The 19,094-nt window shown below is 42.5% G+C and overlaps 1 protein-coding gene across 1 annotated transcript in view; it reads left to right on the forward strand.

Annotated features, from left to right (window-relative positions):
- The window catches only part of cacng2a (calcium channel, voltage-dependent, gamma subunit 2a), a 73,697-nt gene that overhangs the window by 423 nt on the left and 54,180 nt on the right, over window positions 1-19,094 (forward strand). The window contains exon 1 of the mRNA XM_037791824.1: window positions 1-404. This exon is cut by the window's left edge and continues 423 nt beyond it. Within this exon, the coding sequence (XP_037647752.1) occupies window positions 179-404 (226 nt within the window). The 5' untranslated portion in view covers window positions 1-178. The remainder of the gene's footprint in view (window positions 405-19,094) is intronic.

Here is a 19,094-nt window from a genome sequence, read left to right on the forward strand (position 1 = left end):
TTTTCTCTCTTGTTTTGGTCCTCACCCAAACGCAACCATAAGGTTCCTACCGCATCCTCCTCATCCTCCTTCCCTCTCCTTCAGCTCCAGTGTATCCCGGTTTTTCGGTTTGGTTTGGTCCCGCAAATTTTCAAATATTTACTTCCTGTACATCAAGAGGAAAGGGGGTCCCCCTTTCATGGAATGCGGAAACATGGGTCTGTTCGACCGCGGAGTCCAGATGCTGCTGACCACGGTGGGAGCCTTCGCGGCCTTCAGCCTCATGACCATCGCGGTCGGCACGGACTACTGGCTGTACTCCCGCGGCGTCTGCAGGAGCAAGTCCATGAACGAGAACGAGACCAGCAAGAAGAACGAGGAGGTGATGACCCACTCGGGCCTGTGGAGGACGTGCTGCTTGGAAGGTAAGAGAGCACAACACACTTTCCCAACATCATGGGGTCCAACACCAAGCACTTCTGTGCTTGCTCCTCTCATGTGCACCTGCAGAGGAAGGATGCTCCTTTTGTCCCTCTGGTGCCCCAACATGAAAATGCACACAGCAAGATTTGGCTGAAATTAGTGTTGACCCCAGTAAATACAAGGTTTCTGTCTCGGGGACGTCACTCAAGGGGTTGCAAGAAAAGAATCAGAGGGGTGGTGAGGTAAGATACAAGGAAAAATACTAATTCCTCTCATGCTCCTCACCTGCAGAGGAAGGATGCTCCTTTTGCGTCTCTGTGTCCCCAACATGAAAATGCACACAGCAAGATTTGGCTGAAATTAGTGTTGAAAGGCCAGAAGTGAGCAAAGCTGACTGCTTCCATATACTCCTAAACCCCAGTAAATACAAGGTCTCTGTCTTGGGGACGTCACTCAAGGGGTTGCAAGATGAAATCAGAGGGGTGGCGAGGTAAGATACAAGGAAAAATACTAATTCTGCTACAAAAAAAATATGTGTTTCTTGCTCTTAAGTTTCTAAAATGTCACTTTTTGGTTGAATTGACGCATGCAACCTGTGACAAGGGTTGCTGCTAATAGATGCCGCCTCATTTTGAGGGCTAGATAGGTAAATCCACACTAATACAATACTTTAAGGGCAGGTGAAGCAGGTTTCTGTTTTAGGACACTCCTTAAGGGGTTGCTAGTTAAATCAGAGTTGGTGGTGAGGTTATTAAGAGGACAGAAACAAGGAAAAATACTAATTCTGCTACAAAAGAAAATGTGTTTCTTGCTCTAAAGTTTCAAAATATTTCACTTTTTGGTTAAAATGACACATGCAACCTGCGACCAGCATGCTGTAGCTTCATTTTAAAACGTTGCAAGGCAAGAGATACTTGGACTAAAACTTTTAATCCACACAATTCTTTTAGGGCGTTCGTCTCTTGCAGGCAGGGTGGGAGCCCCCTCAAAGGTTTTATGAGATAAATCTGAAGGGTCGCAAGATTAGGAGTGTTGAAAAATCCTAATTCTGATATTATAAATCATGTCTCTGCTCGAATTTTTCTTGAATGTGTGTCTTTTTCCTGTGAAATACTGGTGGTTTGGCTTCATCGTGTCTCTAATGAAACAATTAGACAAATGCAACCTGTGACGAGGGTGGCTGCTAATAGACTTTTATTTTTAGGGCTCACGAGGTGAGAATAAAGGTGGCTATAGATCCACACTAATACAATACTTTAAGGGTGGGTGAAGCATGTTTCTGTTTTGGGACACCCCTTAAGAGGTTGCAAGAAAAATCTGAAGGGTGGCGAGGTTATCACTAATACTGCAACACAAAAAAAAGTTTCTTGCTCTGAAGTTTTTAAAATTTCACTTTTTGGTTGAAATGACAAATGCAACCTGTAAAGAAGCTGCTGTTGCTTCATTTTAGAAGGTCGCAAGGCAAGAGAAACTTGGGACTAAAACTTCAAATCCACATCAATTATTTTAGGGTGGGTGAAGCAGGTTTCCATCATGCGAGATAAATCGGAGGGGTGGCGAGGTCATTTAACTCGTTGGAAAGAAGAAAAATCCTAATTCTGCTTCCACAATTTATGTTCTTGTTCCATCTTCCCTCTACTTTTTACTCTTTTTTTTCTAGTGAAATACTGAATAGTTTGACCTTTTCATGTCTTTAATGAAACAAGAAAAATCACCTTCAGGTTAAAATGACACACGCTGGGAGATATCGACCATCAGGACTAAAACTCTCCACCTAAATCCAAACTGATATAGTCCTGCAGGCAGGGTGAAGCAGGTTTCTGGTTGCAGCCTGAAGCTGTTGCATAAAAGCCTCCCACACCACTCTGGAACAGTTTCTCTAGTCAGACATTAGAGTTTAAATAATGAAATAATAACAGATTCAGGAGCTACAGTTAGGGAGGAAGCTTCATCATATATCAGCCTGATATATTGGCAAACCGATACACTGGTCTAACCCTAATTAAGGGACACTGCAGGGGTTGTGTACAGTTAAAGAGGATGTGACAGAGGGCTTACTTTCATAACGAAGCCCCAGAAGTAAAGTCATGGTAGCAGAGATGTGGCCGGCTGACCTGCCTGACAACCTCGATGGCTCGATGCTGCCCGTCGTGTGACCTTTGACCTGAGATGTCAAAAAGCCTCGAGGCGACCTCCCGCGCCTGCCCCGTCGGACGGAGGTGGCGTGCTTCCTGTCGTGTTTGAGTGGAGGCGTCGGGGTGCTGACTTGGAAGTGCGGCACTGTAACCTTGTGCGGGCGCAGAGCGTTACAAAGCTGCTCATCTTCTTAGCTGTGAGATCCTGAAAAGCCTTCATGCTCCTCTGCAGCCAGACTCTGTGCACCTTCTGTTCAAAGCTTAATAACTGGTTTGATGTCCAATTTAAAGCGCCTGTATTCAATATTTTTACAAATACGGAGCCTTACGGATCTTTATAGCGAGTTTCAGCTCATTGTTTATCTGTCCGGCCCACTTTACTGTTCTGGTTCTGTTCCCGATTCTTAGTCTTGGTTACAGATTCTTTCATCAATACTTTGATTTATTCAGGCAAAGTTTGTGAATGGCTCTTTGTGTTTAGACACTGTCAAACACTGATGTATTTGAGATAGGGCTGGGTATCGACGCTTGATACTTTTAAGATATTGACCGACATAACTCCAGTCAAACCATACCTACAATCGATCCTTTTTGTGCCCAGATCTAGAAAAAAATTACTATTTTTTTGTGGTTTTGCTCGTAGCCAATCACCTCAGGTGTTCTTCGGTTTAATGCAACGTGTGATTGGCCCTCTACCACAGCAGCTACAACCCTGAGCCGGCGGCTAGCAGCTAACAGTGCTGGCGCATTAAAAGCGCTAACAACGGCAACAGTGCTGACCGACGGGGGACGGTGTTGTCAGCAGTAACCGCTGTATGAGCACTGTGAAGTGCGGCAGCCACTGGGACACACGCGCAACTTCCATTCACATGCTGGGTATGGAATGAAGTAATATCTGAAGTAAACAGATCCTTCAATTAAAACAGCAGTGGGTAGAAAATGGAGCAAATATGATTCCAAAAAGTTATTTTTATAAAACGGTCATTATATCCTGACAGTAGTGCATGAGACAGGTAATCTGAAAAAAGTCACGTGCCTCTGTGTTCAATGGTATCTGCAAGATTTCACAGACCGGATGAAAACAACCAATCAGAGCCGAGCTGGAGCCTGCCGTCTCTGAGCAGCTGTCAATCACTCGCGAACTCCGATCAAACGGTCAAACTAGGCAGCGCTGATCAAACATGAATCAATATTCTGTGACTGTAATGCCTATTTCTCACGTAAAATGTTTTCAGAAACATCTTGTAGTGTACTGTTTAGCTGTAAAATGAGAAAGTTATATCACGACTGTTTTAGTCAAATCGGCTTTAAATTAATCAAATCACTTGATAATTTATCACTCCATCCGTTAAATGAGATAAAAAAAAATGTTCCTACCAAGCAGAGTAAGGTGTGGGAAAAAAAGTTTTAGTTTAACCCAGTGTTACCTCTATCAAAAAAGTTTAATTGGTATTCACGAATCAACAGAAACGACTTCTGATCGCAGCGTTACACCTCAGCTGTTCCTGAGAAGCTGCTCGGGTGTCGACAACAGAAACCTGACTCCAGATGTGTGTTTGTAAGTTTGTGCAGGTGTTTCTTGCCTGGATATAGAAAAGAGATGATGCTGAATGCGGACGCAGTGATCTGGTGTATTAACTGTTCCTACATTAATGCACATGGGACTGATCACAGCTGGAGTGTAATTGTGACAGTGACTGGCCTTTATCACTGCCAGGCCATTATTTAATTGGCAAACCAAACGGCCACAGAGTCAAGACGAGATCAAAACATCACACTCTTGGCTCGGCGTGGGTGTGTATGTTGCTTTTATATTGCACAATGAGCCTCTCTCTTTGAATCCCAGATCAAAATGGCAGGAAATAAACCCAGATTTGTCATTTGTGATTCATGAATGATCCCCGGCCCAGAAGAGGCAAGGGAGTGGAGAAAAGGGGGCCAGTGCATTTACTTACCGGGGTCAGATTCATTTAAATTCTAATTCAAATGACTTCCTGCTCAGGAAATTGGGTCTTAAGAAGCGAGTACATTTAATTATAGGTAGTTTGCACATTTTAAACCAAAAATCGGGGGAGGGGAGAGGGATGAAAAAATAGAAAAGTACAGAGCGGATGCAGCTGCAGAGAGGCAGAGATAAGCAGGCTGCAAATCCAGTCTGGATAGTCAGGAGGAGTGAAGTTTAACATTTCAGATGTTAATTAGGCTTCAGTTTGCAGCTCAACTCAATTAATTCAGAGTGCCACGAGGACTAGTGTTCATCTTTCCCCCAGCTCCTCTTAAACGAAGCCGTACTGGCGATCAGGCAGCGACTGATGGTTGAAGCCGTCGCTCCGTCCGTCCTTATCTCAGCAGCAGAGAACACAGACTGTGTGTTTGGCAGCGCGGGCCCACACATCCTGCTCACAGAGTGGACACAGGTGGGCGACGGTTTGTGTTTGTATAACCAGCTACCGGAGAGGAGAACCTGTGAACAAGCAAAATGGGAATACCCACACTGGGTGCTTCATCACCTCGACCTCTGTTTCTGTTTCGCTCACTGCTCGTCAGAGAAACACAATAATCTCACTCCTGGAAGAAGAAGGGATTGTGTATTTGATGCAGGGGCGTAGGTTTGGTTTCAGAAGTGGTGGGAAGCCAAATGTGTGTGTGTTTGTGTGTGTGTGTGTGTGTGTGTGTGTGTGTGTGTGTGCGTGCGTGCGTGTGCGTATATATCGATATATTAGTAATGTCCCGAGTCGATCCTGCAAGAATCAGTATCTGGGCCGATCCGGAAATATTTTAATTTTTTTTTTTTTTTTTTTTTTTTACTGAACTTTCAGCCCAGTCGCACAACAGATCCTGAAAGAGTCACAACATTTAATGTATTAATTTGTGTACATACACACGAATTTCACTTTTTTTCGTGATGGTCAGCACAAAATCAATTCATATTTAATCCACAAAATTGTGAACTGGGGAGTATAGAGAGCAGCGAAAGCCGTGTAGGTAGGAGGTCGGGGTGGATGGGTGGGTCAAAAAACACAAGACTTTCACCAGGAGGCAGCTGGTCGTATCCTGTGTGAACCCAAAGGTCAACGTTGATTTATTTGTCACATAACTTCCGTACTTAAGTCACGGCACTTCAGGAGTTATTTTAAACAAAACCATGATCTTTTCCTAAACCTAACTAAGTAGTTTTGTTGCCTAAACCTAACCAAGTCGATCTATTCCTAAACCTAACTAAGCAGTTTTATTTTGAAAAGACTGGAGCGGAAAGTGACACGTGCGTCACGTGTTGTTGAAAGTCGTGCTGAGCGTCACAAAAAAAAGGGAAATTCGTGTCTATGTACACGAATCAAATAGATTAAATTTCGTGACTATTTCACGAACTGTGTCGGAACTTTACGGTGTGTTGTCCATCTGATGGCCTCTACCAGCCCGTTCGCACAAAAAAGCGAATGGATGCCACGATACTACGCAAGGCATTTAGCGTGCAATAAGAAGGCCTTTCTTGTGTTTGGCGTGTTATTTGTACGCCATGTAGTCTGTACTGACTGCAATGTAAACGCATCTGCATAAATATGCTATGCTCAGAGCATGTGACGTAGAATAAAAAGCAAGAAAGACTGCTTATGGCGGGGAGGAGGGGAGTTGGATGCAAACTTTTGCAAACTAGTTTAGGTGAAGATGGGAGTCTGATCAAACACAGTGAACGGTTTGACTCCATCTTTTCAGCTTTTATTCACCGCCAAAAGCCGGCAGCTCTCTGACTATTTCGGTGACTGGTTCTTTGGAAGTAAAATCTGCTCCTATTGGTCCTCTGCTGTTGATGTTGTATTTTAGAAATGTGCATTTCTGTCTAACAGTCTTGAAACTGTATTTAAAGTTCAGTGATTGCGGCTCCGCAAACGCGTGTGGGTGCAGAGAGAGATTCAGCCGGTGAGGCGTGAGCGGGGCACACAGTAAACATGTGTGTTGCTGATGAATTGGGCCCTGGAGGCCGCCGCTCCTCCGTCCTCCTCCTGTAAGAGCAGCCGCTGAAGCCCCCTATGCTCTCAGCCAGGTGTAGCGCTCTGCGTTTGCTGCTAATCTGAGGCATTCGTCTTCATTACAGCGCCGCCCTCAGGCTCCACAGTGGAGGAGAGACACAGAGTCGGGGAGGAGGAACGGTGGACCCTGTGATGAAGGAGGGCCACCGTGGTATCGGATGTTTTGTCTTTTATTACCTGTTTTATGAAATCCGTTAAGGTTCATCATCCAATGTGTTTGCTCTTCTTCCCCTGCAAATCACAAAGACCTAAACTACAAAATGTGCAATGCAATGTTTCCTGCATGTCCACAGTGCACATGATATCTGCTTTGCAATAATTTAGGACTGCAAGTTGTGATTATTTTCATTATCAATCTGCTGTTTACTTTTCCAATTAATTATTTCAGCTATGAAATATCCAAACATTATAAAAAATGGTCATTAAGTCTTCATATTGTTTGTTTTGTCAGAACAGTCCAAAACCAAAAAGATATTAAGTTTACCATCACAGAAGGCAAAGTAAAGCAATAAAATATAATATTTGAGAAGAAAAAACTTTAAGTCTGCAGCCACCACCTGATCTCATGGAAGGCGTATAAATAGTACGACCTTTTAAGGACATTCTGCAAGTCATGATAACGCAATATAGGCTTTTCACGTGTCATTTCATACAAAGGGGTTAACGTTGTGAAACGGCTTTTTGCGTGTCATATAACGTCACGTCAGTACCGTGACACGGTCGCGGTTATGTTGAGGCAACAAAACCACTTAGGTTTAGGAAAAACATCATGGTTGGCCTTGAAATAAGTATGTAAACTAAGTAAAATACATACGTAAACAATGTAACATAAGAAACGGAAAACATGTCACAAATGTCAATAATCACTTAAAAATAGAAAAAAAGACAATATAATGGCTTCAGCTCCCGTTTGGAAAGGGTTGTCTGATGGCGAGGTAAAATGGTGTAAATATTATAAATATAGCGTACACTTAAACTGATTTGATTTTTTTTTTAGGTGGCTAAAATATGTTTTTCTGCTGCTCCCGTCCACAGCCGCAGACAGCTCTTTCCGACGGGGAACTGAAGCTATTATATCGTTCTCTTCAAAGCCACCAGACTTCATTCACAAAAACAGTAATTTTATCTTGCAGAACACGGGAGTATACATACAAACTGGTCATTGTGCTTTTCCCAGCCAACTTTCTATATTAATAGTAGTCTTACGGTATATAATTGCTTTACTGTCTTTGCAGAAAAATGCGTAAAGACAAATGTATGTCTCCTAAAAATACATATCAAAAGATTGTTAAAATGCCCCAACAAGTACCACCAATCAGATGCAAAGTGCTCGCTGTTGCTCGTAAAACAGTCGAAGGGAACATGAATGAACGTATCTGCATTTCTTTGGACTCGGAGCATTTTTAATCAGCTAGACTGATGTTCAGACAATACGATGAGACTGTTTAGACACATTTGAGTGATTCAGAGTACCAAAGTCGAGTGGAAATCATGTCTTCTTTCTCCTTTAGTCTGTAGATTTAAATTTGAGTTTTAGCCATGGATAGTTTTTTTTACATGCACTGAAGTGTTCTTCACCCAAACAGAGATTATTTGGAAAAAATGTACTTTCCTTTTTTTTGTTTTAGCTAAAATGGCTACCACACTCCAGTACGGCCTCCCACAGCTGCTGTCAATCACCACAGATCACAGTTCACACATACTGCCTCATGATTTTATGTATAAGCTCGTGGGAGTATCAATGTAGTGTACATTCATGCATTTGAAAACACATGTGGGAGTATGTTGTGTGTGTGTGCTTTTGTGTACTTGTACATGGTGTTTGCGTATTCTTGTGTGTACAGCAGGATGAGAGGCAGGCCTGAGATAAAAGCAGATAGCGGAGCGGCAGAGAAGAGCGGGATTAGTCTCATAGTCCAATCAGATAAGGATTACCCAGCTGGAGTATGCCCACCCAGGCTAATGTCCCGGCCCTAAAGTGGCATTACATTGTATTATGACACACTATACATCCAGCTGCATCGGCCGGATTATAGTTAGTCACAAATTGAGAGTGGATGGAAAGTGTATTCGGGGGCCTCGCAGCCACTTGTTGGGGTAGAAAGTGAGCCTCCGTCAGGATGGTATCACTACTCCCCCCTCAGCTGATAGCAGCTTGTGTAAAGTGACTGAGCTTGATTGCGCTGCACTGTCAGTCTGCCCTGCAGCCGGCGATGGATGGGATTCATTTTGCCCTCCGCTGAGACTGCAGACAGTCACTGCCGAACACGACTGTTTTATTGGTCTCCACCTCGCCCTCTCTATTGCCCACTAAGGCCAAATTACAGGCCAGACATTACCGGATTAGGCTGGGGCCGGAGACCATCTGAGAACAGTGCAGGACTCTGGCCTTCGCTTGTATTACTGTTCAGCTGGCCATTTGTTATAATTCTTCAGTTACAGCGACGTGCATCAACAGACTCTGGTACCCGGCAGGGTATCAGTGTAGAGTTCATTGATTGTGTTTCGAGTGCAGCCTCAGGTCTGTTTAGGCTTGATACCAGTGCTGCTGTGGTGTAGCACTTTAGACAAATACGCTCTGTTACGTTTCTATAAACAGTCCTGCATTTATGATTTTATTCTGTTATGTTGCATTATTGTTATCCTCCAACTGACATTTTAAATTTCCATCACACCTGAAATTAACATAATGTGTAGCCTGTGTGGCCTGACAGCAGATAGCTTGGGAATAGAAACTACAACGACTTCTTCAAGATATTTGGAAGATCACAAGCCAGTTACAAACTACAAGCTGTTTGGATAGATTATAGTCATGACAGATCAGGACCCAAATTCTTAAAACCTGTCACTTTGAATCCCCCAGATCTATTTCTGTTACATAAGACCAAGAGTCTTCACATGAAAGAGAAATACAAATATTAATCCTATGCTTTAATTGTTCTCAGGGCCGCCGTCACCGGGTCAGTTGTCCCGGGTTTTGGGTCAAGGGACGGCCCAAAAAGGCCCTCTAACCTTTAAATAATCTGGTGGAATAATTTGTCAAAAATGTATAGTGAAAACTTTATATGGTATTTGTGAGTCACATAAAAGAAAAAAAAAAGTATATTTCCGAATTTTCCTTGACATAGTGGTCAAAAACAATTTTACTTTCCCTCCCTGAGTCCCTATCATGCAAAAAATGGTTTGGTCTGTCACGGGACTGTAAAATCAAAAATGTTACATTGAGCCAGCATATGACCAATCACAAACATGGACAAGTCTACTGTCAACAGAGCGGCATATTTTAGAAAGGAAGAGCAAACTATAATATTAGACATATACGAAGAAGTTAAACAAATAATCCAGACTAATAGTAACACAGTTTGAATCTGCTGAATGTAGAAGGAAAAAAATTGCTGATGTGTGAATGTGTAAATTTATAGACCTATTAATTTAACACTCAAAAGTCAGATATATTCATCTAGATGGGGCAGTGATGTATGAATAGCTTTCAAAATATAATAGATAACTACATTACACTTCATTATACCATTTAACAAATATGTGGGGTGTGTGTGACTATTCACACTACTATAATCTTTTTTGTACTTGGGTAATATTATCATACAATCCGCGCACCAAACTTTGATTGGTCAGTAGGCGGTGCTTTTATACGAGTTGATCTCTTATCTGGAACATAACCTGCTCCGGAGCAGGTGAGGTGTTCAGCATAAGTTACCATGGCGATATACCTCGGTAAGAAGTGAACCATCATCATAGAACGGAAAACCCTGAAGAGTTAAACCTGAAGTTACCTCGCTAAATCCTGCTTCGTACAGTACAGGCCTCAAGACTAAGAGTCTACAGCTCTGTGAGGCTGTATTAAGGCACAGTGATGCTTTGAGCTAAATGCTAACATTATGATGTGAATATACTAACAAAGACAATGATAACATGCAAATTTTTTTCTTGGGCCCTCACCCCAAACACAAGACACACACAATCGCTTCAGACAATTGCAAAATAGACAATAGCTATGCCACCATGGAGAGGCTCACCATGCAACTCCTGCATCTTGCAAACCAGCCTCAGATCAGCACCACGGACAGCAGCCGACTCTCAGTGGCACAATGTTATCACAGACACAGATTAGATGTGCATTGTCCAGCATGTGAGAGGTAACAACTACATTGCTATAGATTTAGATCCCTGATCCGACTCCATACTAAACAAGAGAAACCTTTTACTCACCCATTAGAAGTTCACCCTACGGGCCTCAGCATAGTCATTAAAGGAACAGTGTGCAGCATTTCGGGTGATCTATTGGCAGAAATGTAATATTATATTAATAAGTATGTTTTCTTTAGTGTATAATCACCTGAAAATAAGAATTGTTGTTTTTTCGTTACCTTAGAATGAGCCGTTTAAATCTACATAGGGAGCGGGTCCTCTTCTCGCTGGATGGAGATCACCAGGGAGCTGAAAAATCCCTTCATTTCCAGTAAACATCACAATATTAAACATGGGTTTTCTGTCTGAAAAGAATCAACGTAGAAAGATTAGTGGCTACGTCTCCAGTAGGAATATCAAGGGAACAACTGATAGATAGCCTACATGTTTTTTATACATAACAGAAGTGCATAGTAACGGATTCAGTGTGGACAGAGAGCGTCTGATGTTATAGTCAGATGCTCGTTTGCTTGTTGGACGCGGTGTAGGAAGGCGATTATTGGGCCCCTGTGCAGCTGCACCGGTTGCACCGTTTATATTTATGCCATTGTAACATGCTGATATTTAGCAGGTTTAATGTTTACCATGTTCATCATCTTAGTTTAGCGTTTCAGCATGTAACATTTGCAATAAACACAAAGTGCAACTGACAACTCATGCAATAGTTTTCACAATATTTCACTCAAAACCACAAATGTGAACCTGATGGTGGCGCTAGAGAGAAAGTCAGAGGATCACCAAAGTCTTTAGGATTCATCCTCTGGGAACCATGAATGACTGTACAAAATGTCATGGCAATCCAACACAGTAGTTCCTGCAAATCATCATTTTGAAAATGAATTAAAAAAAAGGATTTGGATCACGTGATTTTATTGTTCTGGAAAGAATTACATAGATCACTGCATTTGAAACACTTAATTACTCAACTTAAAAATAAACTAATTTCTAAAAAAACATTGTGTTGATATTACATGACCATGTCCTCACAAAGCCCCTTGTATATTAATAGTCATGTCTTGGTGAAACAGCATTCGGCCCGTCCTGACTGCGTCTCCGAGAGGAGATGGACAGTAGACGGGTGTGATGGCATGGTAATTGGTTTAGTGTATGATTAATGGCTCAGATGGCTTTGGTCGATGGGAGAGTGGCTGTAAACTTCGGTGGCACTCTCCCATAAATGCTGTCACCTGCTCAGCGTGGAGACACCCTTACCCTCCCCACCACCCCTCCTTCCTCACAGTCTAGAGAGAGTAAGAGCCTCTGCTATAAATTAGGAAAAAAATTCAAATATAAGCATTAAAGGTGGGACATGCGTCAAAGAGGAGCAGCATTTCAGTTACTACATAATAATTATCCCTTCTGACCCGGGCACGCCGTCATCATCACAGCCAGCGGGACTGTGTGTGAGAGTGTGTGTGTGTGTGTGTGTCTAGTCTTGATTTACACATGTTATTTTTAGCTGCTGTTGGTCCTGTTGGGTGGGGTCTATCTTTATCCTACATGGCCAGAGAACAAATCAATACCAAACATACCCTGGGCTAGTCTTTGTGTAAGCATACTGTGTAACTCACCAGACCATGATAGGACTGTCAGGACTTCTGACTGCCTGCGTGCACGAGCATTTCCAATGTCGTCTTGCTCCTGTAACGCAACATATTTAGAATTTAAAACATTTTGGCACAGGACAAAATGAAGTTTAAATGCATGCAGACGCTAAAAAGGAATACTCCAACAAAAATCCATGTTTTTGATATCAAACACTCAACACTTGTCACAAGCATAGTTGCAGATGAAAACAGCTTCGCAGTAGCATCAGACAAGTTTTGTATTTAGCCAGTAGTTCAAAATTTTGGGGAATTCATTTTTTCATATTCCTGCCATGGGTTATATGAGAAGATTGATTTCACTTTCTTGTGTGTAGGGATATTGCATTGCATTTCATTGCAAATTGCATTATATCTTGTTTGTTACAAAAACCGAAGCGTAAAAATAGGGGTTGTGTACCCAATTACTTCTTGGCCAGGACTTGTAACTTCCTGGAGTCTCCGCTGGTTGCCTGGCAACCTCTCCGTGAAGACAAGACTGGTGAGCAGAATTTGTTACCTTTGGACGGCAGGCTAGCTGCTTCAAGTCTTTGTGCTAAGCTAACTATAGCGGCAAGCCACATAGGTTTTGTTAAAGGGACTATTTGTAAGATTCAGAAATGCTGCTTAACAGCGTCACCTGTGGCCTAGAAATCAACCAACGTCATGCGTCGAGCTCACGCTTGCTCGCTCTACATAGACATGAACGAGCATCGCTCAAAACAGTGAGGCGACAGACGTCAGCTAAAAGCACAATATCACTCTATATTTCACCTGCTTGGCAGTAATGTTAGCTGACCAGACCAAGGTCTCTCCATGAATCAATGCTGATCCTAGTGTTGGCTTTTCCTGCTCAGCGCAGGCTTCAGCAGCGGGGCTCCTCAACGAGTTACGTTATCGCCTCCCGACCGCAGCCGGCAGCCAAAGACACCGGCACCCGGTCGCTAACGAGACGATAACGTATCTCTCTGCGGAGCCCCGTCACTTCACAAGACACGGAAAACCTCTGTTGGTCTGGAGGAGCTGCAACAGTTATTTCTGCACAAACGTCCACTCTACATTCACTAGATATTCTCAGAGCTAAACTAACTCTTCTGCAGTGTGGAGTGAGCGAGCGTTCACGTCTAGAGGTGGAGCGAGACAGCGAGGACGCGCACGCTGTCTGAGTGAAGGAGAGCAGGCAGCGGAGACGAGGCTCCGGCCACACGCGAGCGTGCATAAGCGAACGCGCATGTGTGCCGACCCACTACATTTATACGCTTAAAAAGTTACAAATAGTCCCTTTAAGTTTCAGGTTTTTATTATTATGTAAATTTCAAATAGGAGACTGGTGGAAAATGTCATTATTGGCTAAAATCTTTATGCTGACTGTCACAAAATTTGCAAGGGATAAGATTAATTTAATTGTTATACAAATGCAAGAACATAAGAGGTTTTGACTTTGTTATAGGTATATAGAGCTGAAATAATTCGACAGAATATTTAGAAGCAACTATTTTGATAACTGATTAATAATTTACATCTTTCATCAGGCAATCTGATTTCAGCCTCTCAAATGTGATGATTTGCTCCTTCTCTGTGATCATAAACTGAATATCTTACATCTTGGGCTCTGAGAAATTCTAATATTTTTTCACTATTATCTGAGGGTTTTATAGACAAAAAGATGAGTTGAAAATTATCTCCAGATCTCCCACTCCACAGCCATCGTGTTGTATTTGCTCTCTGCTGCTGTTTATCAAACAAATGTTGTTCCCTTGAAAATGTAAAGTTTCCACGTTAAAGCGGCTTGAAAAAACACTCGATTTCCAGTGAGATTGCACTCTGATTACATAGAATTGATCCTCTTACAATGAAAGTGTAATTACCAGCAGACCAATCTCTGATTCCATCGCAGCAGAGCTCCTCTCTGTTCCACTTCACCGACCGTATCCTTAAGCTGTGGAAACATCCCAAAGAGACCCTGTAGTAAATGATAATTAACTGCAGATACAATCCATTCATTTTAAGGAGGTGCGATTCACCTCCTTTTTTTTTTTCTTTCCCTGCCATGGCACAGAGAAAGTACGACAATCTGCCTTTTGATTAATTGGTGATGTCCGTGGCGCAGTTCATTTGCAATCTATTACGGCGTATTTGCTTTGTGTCAGAACGCAGCCCAAACACACTGCATCATCTCCGAGTTGGAGGACGGAGCAGCAGCAGAGTTAGAGTGTGTTTGGTGGCTTTACCCCGGCTGAGTGCAGGCTACCACCGCCTGCTGATAATGACACTAATGCTAATAACGATAATAATAACAGTAATGAGAAAAGATTAGTACTTTAACTCTGATTTATTCTCTCAGGGATTCGTCTGTGTCTTCAAGCGTTTGTCTTTTTTTAAAGGGTCAGTTCACCCAAATCACAAAAACACACTCTCTGACTTACTTCTACTGCAGTTTTGATTGGAAATATTTCTTCTGCCAAAGAAACGCTTGCAATAAAAACTGTTCCCAGTAAAGAACATTGTTTCTGTAAAGACACACTGCTGTTGAGTTTATAATAATATCAAAAATGAATAATATAAATATATAAATAATATGAATATCATTTTTTGGAGCTCCGTAGAGAGGCGAGGTCCCTCCCCTTCCGGTGTGTGTGTATTTTGTGACATTTTATGGATAAAACATTTAATCAAGTAATGAAGAAAATAATTGGCAGATTAAACGATCATGAAAACAATTATTAGTTGCAGCCAACTCCGTGAAGTTATTGACATTTTAGTTTCACACATATGAAGATTATCTTCTGATGTAATTCACGAGGAAGACAGTTCATTGCATCTAGCAGCAATTGAATAATGTTTGTGATTCTGCATATATTGTGATATATAAATATATTGTTGTAGAGCTGAAGCGGATTAATCGATTAGCGAAAAAACAGAAAATGAATCTGCAACTTTTTCAATTAGTTGTTCAAGCCGTTTTTATGACAAAACTTAAAAAATGCGCTGGTTCCAGCTTCTCAAACGTGCATATGTTCTGTTTTTCTTTGTCTTCAACGATAATAAACTGAATATCTTTGGGATTTGGACTTCTTGTGAGACAAAACAAGACAGTTGAAGACATCACATTGAGCTCTGTGAACTGTTATGGGCAATTTTTTGCAAATTTTGACATTCTAGAGATCAACGATGAATCAATTTATTGAGAAAATAATTGGTACATTAATCAGTGGTGAAAATAGTTGCTAGTTGAAGCCCAAGTCAAAACCACAACGTATGAAACCAAAATGGTTTAAATGCTAGATAGAGCAGACGTGTGAAAAGTGTGATTTGGGTGAAGAAACTTTACATTTGCGACCTTTAAAGTGATTAATTCTTATTGTCACATTGTTGAATTTCCATGCATGCGTCAGACAGAATAGCTGCTGTGATGCAGCAGATAAATGGTATCATGATGAACAAAAACAGAGATGTTCCCACCTCTGCAAAGTCCTCTTAGCACCCGGTGGGAGAGCTGCTGACAGCAGAGTCTCAGGCCTGGACAGAGGCAGGGCCGGGCTGAAGGTTCCTGTAGCTGAGCTGGGGGTCACCGTCGGGGCCGGGTGGAGGACGGAGGAGGACGGCAGGAGGTAACGCCAGCAGGGCAGAGTGTGAGCATGACAGATGGAGAAGAGAGCACAGGACAAGATATAGAGGGCAAGGAGGAAGGAAACAGACAGAGTGATGTTAAACAGCCGGTCTGAGAGGATGAAGGTGATCCGGTCCAGATGGCTCAGCAGAGCACAGGTGTGGATCTGTATACAGTATGTAGTGTGTACTCAAGGCTTTATGGTGTATTTAGATATCAGATGTCTAAGGTGTTTGACATCCGATATGATTGATTTGTTTTCTGTGCAACAATGTAAAGAAAACCAGACAGCGTTTGTAATTTCAGACACACAGTTGATCTGATCTTTTTTTAGGGCAGAGACAGTAACAGGTTGTGTTTTTTCTCACCTGTGGCCTCCATCTTTTACTATCAACCAAAGAATCATGATATTGTTTTCATTATTTATTAATCTGCTGATTTTTTCTTGATTATTGGTTGGTTGTAAGTTTTCAAATGTGAGAATGGAGAATGGATTAATCAACTGATCTTTGCGGTTCTAAACAATGTTGTCGTTCATCTTTCGGCTGCTCCCATTAGGGGTCTCCACAGCGGATCATTGAACTGCATATTGATTTAGCATAGGTTTTATGCCGGATGCCCTTCCTGACGCAACCCCCCATTGCAGCTCTAAACAATGCAAATTTAAATAAAATCTCAACAGCAAATTTTGAGGTAAATATTGGTGTTTTTTTGGCAGTAATTCCAAAGAAATTTCAAATATGTTACTTGCTAATTATCACCTAATTACCATGAAATTTGCAGCCCTGTAAAATTAAGTGTTTTTTTTAAATCCAATTTCTAGACTGATTTTGCTAAAATAAAAAATGTAACTAACGAAGAAAGTTTGGTGTCTTCAGGAGGTATGGCACTTCCATGTTGCCCACCTCGAGGCACCAAACCGGCCTCTATGGCTGCCTGTCAGCCTCTGAGGACGTCAGAGCTGCCCCCTCGGTGTGACGCTGCTCAGATGGTCATGTTTACTGCACTCCAGAGTGAGTATTTACTGCAGTCGACAGGGCTGGCAGACCCCACTGTCACAGCAAATGGTGCTGTTGGGAAAACAAACAGTTGTAATGAGACAGTATCTGTCAATTGAGACGGCTGAAACCCGCTTCAGTCCGAAACACAAGAGTGTGAGAAAGAGAAAAGAGGTCATCGTGATGAGTTCATTGAGGAGGTCAATCTAAGAGAAGCTTGGTCTAGTTTGGTGTGTCGTTTTTCAAATGACAGAACTACACAACCAAAAATGAAATTGAGTGAATGTTGAATGTGAGCTAACTTTAATTGATTTGTTTGTTCTATCACTCACATGTCTACCTGGAGCAGCTTGATGGAGTGAGCTGGGTGCTCAACCTGAAGGATGATGATTTAATAGGCTTCCTACAGGAAATGATGTAAACCTGGTGTCTGGGAATGGCTGACACTCGATTATTCATGTCTGTGGAGGTGCGTTACTGTGACTCTTAGACAAAGCATCCGCCGAACTGCTGACGATGCTGCTGATTTTTTTATGCCGTGGGTAAAAAAGACAACGCCATGTTAATCTGCACATCAGAGCGAATCAGGGAATTCGTCAAAATGAAGTCGCCACCGTTGTTATCGCTACATCCTGATGTGGGCGAGGATAAGGTGCTGCTAAGTCCACTGAGGAGGATGATGATGTAATTTCCCAGCGAGCATGCTGCCTCTCTCCTCCCCCCTCTCTTCTGTCCTATGTGTGTGTGTTTGTGTGTGTGTGAGCGCTCACCTTCATCGTCTCTGTGTTTCTGAGAGCAGTGAGGAACAGGATGAATTTTTAATGAGGAGCAGCGTGGCTTCCCTTTGCTCCCTCAGATCGCTTTCCAGGACAGGGAGTCTCTCATGATCATAGCAGCATGCACACAGGCAGCTCTGGATGAGAAAACACACACGCACACACACACACACACACACACACACGTATGAACACACTTTCACCTGGAAATGACTGCAGATGCCATGCAGATGTGAGCCGCACATGCATGTTATTTTCTTTCCTCTCAGCAGTGTGACACACTGCCTTACAGTTGTGTGTCTGTAACCAGCCCCGTATTGTGTGTCTTTAATGTGTCATGGCGTGACAGGGCCGACGCTGCGAACAAGTTGTGAAAATGAATCTTTCATTTACCCACAGTCATATCGCTCGCTCCGGGGCAGCTCGGCCACAAAGTCCGAACACAACTACTATTGAAGGCTGTGTGTCTGTGAAATAAACGGAATATATAACAGCCTGCAGGGCTTCTCTTCCTTAATCCACATGTCTGCATTGATCACTGAACTAAATCTAATCATCTTTGCTCTTCACGGCGCCGTGGCAGGGGACATATCATGAGAAACTCACTTTTTTCAGTACTTGTGCTCATACATTTGGGTATCTGGAGTGCCTACCAACCCACAAACTCTTTCTCTAGATCAGAAAACATGTGATTCAACAAGCCATTCAAATTTGGCTCCCCTTCCTATGTCACATGAAGCATCATTAGAATATATCGCCCACATCTTGAGAACTACATTTGCAAAGGTGCACCATATTTTTCTCGCAAGCCAATCAGAGAGGACTTTTTAGGGAGGGTGAGTACAGGTATAATCAGACAGACAGTATGAGAAAAATAATGTATTTTTTATAAAGGTACAGTGTGTAGGATTTGGCATCATCTAGTGGTGTGGTTGCAGATTGCAACCAAGTGAGTACCCCTCCGCTCAATCTGCCCGTTCCAAGACTGAGTGCAAAACCACGGTAACGCCATTCGCCTTGCTCAGAGGCCATCCTTACCATAATAACACTACTTCAGGAGCAACGGAAGTCAGACGGCGTCTGGCGGTACCACAGTTTCGCACTCTGCGACTCACGTTGACGAAGTTTCACAAGCACGTCAGAGAAGCCTTCAGGTAACGTAAAAACATGAAAGGCTCTCTATAGAGTCAGTGTTTGGTTTGTCCGTTCAACATGCAACATGGCAGACTCCGTGATGACAACCCGCTCCCTATGTAGATATGAAGGATTCTTAGTTTCAGGTGACTACACATGAAAACATAGTTATGAATATTATATTCCATTTCTGCCAATAGATCCCCCGAAATGTTACAC

This window comes from Sebastes umbrosus, chromosome 14 (assembly GCF_015220745.1).
Source record: "Sebastes umbrosus isolate fSebUmb1 chromosome 14, fSebUmb1.pri, whole genome shotgun sequence".
Taxonomy (NCBI): Eukaryota; Metazoa; Chordata; class Actinopteri; order Perciformes; family Sebastidae; genus Sebastes; species Sebastes umbrosus.